A 6,000-nucleotide genomic window follows, 5' to 3' on the forward strand; every position below is an offset into this window, starting at 1 on the left:
CCAACTTAAAAAAAAAACAAAAAAGCATAATACTCAAAGCTCAATCTAGCTTCAAATTATAAAGGTGCTTCCGCCATAAAAATCTTAAATTTATATTAAATTATTTTTTTAATACAAATATCTAACTATTTGAAGCTACTAATTCTGGAGACGAATTCGACCTTATAAAAATTTTCTATCAATTATTAAGATAAATTGAAAAAATTTCCTATAATATACCGTAGTTAAAATTAGAACCTTAGATTTCTTAATTATCTAATTGGAAGACCTAATCATTCTATTATTATCCCAAGGATATTTTTGTATGTAACAATCAAGTCGAATCTCGAATCTTGCAGAAACTCAAGATTTGAAATTCATCTTACCATATATCCCTATTTGTGTACCTAAATATATCTCCCTCCCTCTGTAACCATGGAATCAGTTTAGGGGGGACTTTAAGATGTAGGATTTTTTTTTCTCATCGGTGTAAAGTGTTATAGTATTAATTTATTATGAATCTAAGATTTGTATGACAATTAAATACATGCGAATGTGAATTTAATGAAATAATAAAAGTTTTTATTTTTTTTTGTCGTGAATTAGTTTAGGCAATCAAAGACCAACTTATGGCTTTAGTTCGAGCCCTTAACAAAATCACCAAAATTGGGTGAGCCATAAAATTATTTATTTTATTTTATTTTATTTTATCTCTTAAATAAAAAATTACTTTTTTCCCCGTTGGGCCGTGCCTTGAAGAGCTAGGAGCTTCTCCAATAGATTTAGATCTGTGGAATATTAACTCTCTTCACGGGTAAGCAAAGGCTTTATAAGATCCACACCTTCTTTTGTCGGCAACAACTCAAATTATTTAAATCCCTTTGCTCCTGTCACATTCCCTTCGTTAATTAAGTAAGAGCCGCCTCATTAAATGCGAGGAAACTAATCACATGTTCTCAAATGTGAGCTACCCCAGGCGATGCAACAGTAAGATATTTTTTTTCAGGTCGGAGTCCTAGTTTTACCGAATTAATACATGAATATTTTTTAATAAAAACATTTCTTATTTTATCATAATAATCGATGAAAATTTGATGAGACCAAATCTATGATCCTAGAATTAGGCCTAAGTTAGATACATAATACCAATAAATTAACTAGTCTCCTCCTCCCTCTCCACAGATTTGCCAGTTGGCTGGCTGAGTTGTCGCAACACACCAACTGACAGCCCCCACGGCATTATGATCAGTGTTCTAGACCTTTTGGCCTACTCTCGAGTGATACAAATCCTCACAGCTACGCAGACACATCGAGGTTACCTTGTTGGATCTACCCCTCTTTCTTAAGCTTTTCCTCATAACCGAATGGATTGAATCGGTCATTGGATTGGGAGTTGGCAGAAACAACAGCTAGCCAAGGTGTCGTGGTGGTGGTAGATCGTCCATCTGCTCATAATCATTGGCCTGGATCCGTGTCCATCTCTGGTAATCTTATTATAATCAAATCCGCAACACAAAGCCACAGAGCACAGCTTTGCAGCTTGCCCTACGCACAAGACAAGCGGCCAGCCTGCCTCCTCTCCCCTTTTCCTTTGCTGCAAGGCAAGTGAAAAATCATGCGGAGGGAGTAGAAGAAGAAGCTGGAGCAGCTCATTCTTCCCCACACTTGTTTTTTCAACCCCACCCATGGTTTGAAGTCGCTGTCGCTGTTAGCAGCCATTAAATCTTCCCCATCTCCACCGCGTTGCCATATACCCTGCCAAGATCCAGTTTTTCTTTTCTGACCACAGTCTCAGTACTGCTGGAGGAGTGGCCTGCGCTCATGGCTCTCCTCCTCCTCGCCTCCATCGCCGTCTCCATGCTGCATTGGGGCGGCAATGCTCAGCCTTCCCCCGGCTACTACCCCAGCAACAGGTTCAAGCCCTTGCCAGGCTTCTACCATGGCTACAGCAATCTATGGGGGGCTCCGCACCAGATTGTCTCAGGAGACCAGTCCTCAGTCACCCTTTGGTTAGACAGGAGCTCAGGTATGCATGCATGGCACCCCCTTTTGCCTTGTCGCTCTTCGATCCTGCCATTTCTCACTCTTACTTGGGGGCAGGCAGCGGATTCAAGTCCAACCGACCCTATCGAAGTGGCTATTTTGCTGCCTCCATCAAGCTCCAAGCAGGCTACACGGCTGGGGTCATCACTGCTTTCTATGTCAGTGAGCTAGATCTCGAGCTATACAGTACCAGAATGTTGTTTGCAGTGGTTTAATATTTCTTTTTTTTTGCCCCTTCTTCTTCTTCTTCTCATTTGCAGCTCTCAAACGACCAGGCGCATCCTGGATCCCATGATGAGGTAGACATCGAGTTCATGGGGAACACTCCGGGGAAGCCTTACAGGCTGCAGACAAACGTGTACATCAGAGACCGGCGACCGGAATACGTCGGCGGGGAGATGAAGTTCCGCTGGTTCAAACCTGTCGATTTCCACAACTATACCATCCCTATGGAACCGTGTGGGAATATTGCTGGTCTCCAGCCATCAGTGCTAATTAGTTTTGCCATGACATACAAGTTAGATCCAACCAATGTCGAAACATGGAAAGGTCCGAAACAGTTGAGACATTAAAGCATTTATTTAATTTCCACGTTCAATGGCCGCAAGGTTCGGGCCAGTCTGTGCGTCTTTATCATTGTCGTGGTTTTCTAAAAAGAATCATTAGCGAGCCTGCAATATTTTGCTGAAGACCGGTCGCAATTTGGACCTGGCAGATTCTATGTGGATGACATACCGATAAGGAGGTATCCAAGAAAGAGTGCCGACATCTTCCCGATGCGGCCAATGTGGATGTATGGCACCATATGGGATGCGTCCGCCTGGGCCACGGACAGGGGCAAGTACAGGGTGGACTACAGGTACCAGCCCTTCGTCTCCCGGTTCACTAAGTTCATCATCCGAGGCTGCTCGGCCTTCGCCCCGCCGAACTGCCGGGTGGCGCAGTCGTCGCCGATGGGCTCGGGGCTCAGCCCGCAACAGTACGCAGCCATGCGATGGGTCCAGAACAACTACATGGTGTACAACTACTGCACCGACCCTGGCAGGGATCATTCCCGGACACCAGAGTGCTATTGAGTAGCTACATCGTCTGCCCTGTTCTGGCCTCAGTGTGTTTGGTAAAATTCCTTTAGATTTCTCCATGTCTTTGCGTAGTCTCTCCATGTTTTCCTTCCTGCGGTCAGTTTCTAGACGCTGTTTCTCGGCCCTTCTCTTGTCGAGGTCAGCTCTGTATAGAAAATGGAATAAATTTCAACGAGCAAGTGTGAAGCATGATTATTATATTTTAGCTGGAATAAATAATTTTAAAACTAAATGTTTTTTTTCGACGGCCATGAAGTAAATTGTGTACATAATTAATTTTATCTTTTTTTTCATCATTTTATTAGCATTTACCGATCACAAAATAGTATTTGAAAAAATAAAATAAGTTTGATGAAGAAAAGCTTTATTTTAATTTAACTGTCGCAATTAAGATAAATGGAGTTTATTCTGTTAGTTAAGTTTAGAGTTTTTCTTTTTTCCCTTTTTCTTTGTCCTATAAAAAGTATTATTTGTTTTAAAAAGCTGTAAATATGCGGTCGGGCCCACATAAATATAACAAATTCTCAATCTAGGATACTGAGCGACTACATTATGAAGGTCAAAGGCATTTTATCTGAGAAAGGTACCTTGGGGCATGGACTTTTACGCTTTATAGACCATTTGAATGTGAAAATTTCATTAAATATCATTTTATTTGGTTAATTTGGATTCAGCTTTTTTTATCTAGTCGATTGGGGTTTTTTTCCTCTTTAATATACAGTTTTTTTAAAAGATCAATTTATATTTTTAAAATATCACTATTAATGCTAAATTTATATATATATATATATATATATTTCATTAGTTGGTTCTAGCCAAAATTAGTATATATATATTGACGTAAATAAAATCACAATAATATATATATATGAGAGGTTACATGGATTGAATATAGCGTCAGCGCTTATATTACATCGGCCCGGGTTGTACACAACAATTTCAATTTATATCCCTTATACAATACTATATATACTAACTATATAACATCTAATCAAATTGTGCTCTAAAAAAAAATCTCCTAAGCCTAAATCTATAAAATCTACAGGTAAAATCTTACGAACTTCTCGAAGCTGACCCAGGACCCTAATTAAATTAATTTAAATTATTTAATTAAAATATATAAAAACAAAAAGCGTGTGCTGTGGAGCCGCTGCTGCATCGCTTAATCGCTGCCTCAAATATCTTTTATGCTTCGCCGTGATGCATAACGAGAAACATCTATTGAGCATATCTTTTTACATAGAACATGATTTCTTACAATTCTGAGTTCTCTAAGTCCATATACCAATTTTATCCAAATTGAACACATTCATGTTTAAAAAATCACTACTCTTAATATACTGTGTTAAATTGATGTTTGAGGATAAATATATAATATAATTAGAAAAATTAGACAAGCATATAAGATTTGGTTTTATGTCATTTTAAGCTATCTAAGTCCATCAACTGGTTTCGACTTATATGCCTTCAAATATCAATTTGGCATAATATATTGAGAGTAATGATTTTTTAAATACAAATTATATATTTTTTTAATCGGGGTATTTTAAAAAAAAATATTTAAACCCAATCGATTAGGATAAATGAGGAGTAAAATGGATATTAAATATGTGATTTTAGTAATTTAAAAAGTATGGTACGTGATTTAAATATTTTAGAAAGTTTGCTACATTGTTTGGTAAAAAAAAGCAAATTTAGATTCTGATTAATTACCAATTTAGTCTCTCATTTTTTGACGCGGTCTTAATTTTATCCCTCATTTTTCAATTGACCCAATCTAGTCCTCCAATTTTTGAATATTTTCCCAAATCTATCCTTCCATCCAAATCCCTGTTAAAATAAACGAGAAAACTTGTTTAACCAGTGGAAGTGACTGATAAGTGTCATTTTAGCATGTTATTGTGAGTCCATCTTAGAGTCTTTGACTATCTATTGAGTTTAAAATTGTGTCCTTAATCAAGGTAAGGGATTTTCTCATTGATTAGAATCATCACGTGTTATGTAGGAATTATGGAGTTATTTGTAACGATATGTTGATTAACTTTTATAGTATAAGGAGGATCGCTGCTCGATCGCCGGATCAGAAGGTTGCTCTAAGCTCTTGGTGAGAGATTATGATCCTTCTGATCATTTTGTTCTCGGGGTGTGGTTGTCATGACAAAGGATGTTCTTTAGCAGGCAGGAGGGGTGAATAGCTCATCGGCTAGCTTCTTTGCTGTTTGCATGTCACGACTTTTAACTGAACAGAATCTCACACTAACACCTGACACTACTATCCACCCAAGAAGAGGTGACACTTTCGATCCAGACTAATCGTGACCCAACAACCCTCCCCCGAAATAATTCCTCCTTCCACCGATATCACCACAGAGGCGCGCGTGAGAAGCTCCGCCACGCCGCTCACACCTGAGAATAAAGAAAGAATAGTAAGCTAAATATCTCTAAGATTTACAATGAAGAACCTGTTTTCGACTTCTTGGATCTGGTGTCAAGAGCTTCCTTCGTGATGAGAACATCAATCGCGAGTGAAGTAAACTATGAAGAAATCGCTATGACTTATGGTCGTCCCAACATTAAGGAGCTCGATCGATCGGCGTTATCGTAAGTATCCGCTACCAAGTAGCTAGCTAGGCTAGAGGGGGTGAATAGCTCGTCGCGGGCTAAGCGCCGTGCCGCTGGGCATGTCACGGTTTTGTTTCTTCGGATACATCTTGGAGCGGAATGGTATCTGACAAATCACAAACCCAACGCTAAGGGTTGGTTTTTGGTATCCACATAGGTGTATAGAGGATGACCGCACTACGCGCCACACTCCCTGACACCCTTTCTTTTCTATTATGGCGATGCTGAGAAGCTGCCTTCACAATACGAGCGTATTACAAAGAGGGAGTTACAA

At 39.2% G+C, this 6,000-nt stretch overlaps 1 protein-coding gene across 1 annotated transcript; it reads left to right on the forward strand.

Annotated features, from left to right (window-relative positions):
• The first annotated feature begins 1,260 nt into the window (after positions 1 to 1,260).
• Positions 1,261 to 3,142, forward strand: LOC122033598 (probable xyloglucan endotransglucosylase/hydrolase protein 32). Its single transcript, XM_042592659.1, has 4 exons — positions 1,261 to 2,005; positions 2,080 to 2,180; positions 2,283 to 2,479; positions 2,738 to 3,142. The coding sequence occupies exons 1-4, from the start codon at positions 1,801 to 1,803 to the stop codon at positions 3,096 to 3,098; spliced, it is 864 nt and encodes a 287-aa protein (XP_042448593.1). The 5' UTR covers positions 1,261 to 1,800; the 3' UTR covers positions 3,099 to 3,142.
• The last annotated feature ends 2,858 nt before the right edge of the window (positions 3,143 to 6,000 follow it).

The sequence above is a fragment of the Zingiber officinale genome, chromosome 11B (assembly GCF_018446385.1).
Source record: "Zingiber officinale cultivar Zhangliang chromosome 11B, Zo_v1.1, whole genome shotgun sequence".
Lineage (NCBI taxonomy): Eukaryota > Viridiplantae > Streptophyta > Magnoliopsida > Zingiberales > Zingiberaceae > Zingiber > Zingiber officinale.

Bases quoted from the DNA above. Each gene is read 5' to 3' on its own strand.
- LOC122033598 (XM_042592659.1), top strand. From the start codon at position 1,801: ATGGCTCTCCTCCTCCTCGCCTCCATCGCCGTCTCCATGCTGCATTGG. The intron at 2,006-2,079 runs GTATGCATGCAT...ACTTGGGGGCAG, and splicing joins TTGGTTAGACAGGAGCTCAG to GCAGCGGATTCAAGTCCAAC. The intron at 2,480-2,737 runs GTGTGGGAATAT...TGGACCTGGCAG, and splicing joins TATACCATCCCTATGGAACC to ATTCTATGTGGATGACATAC.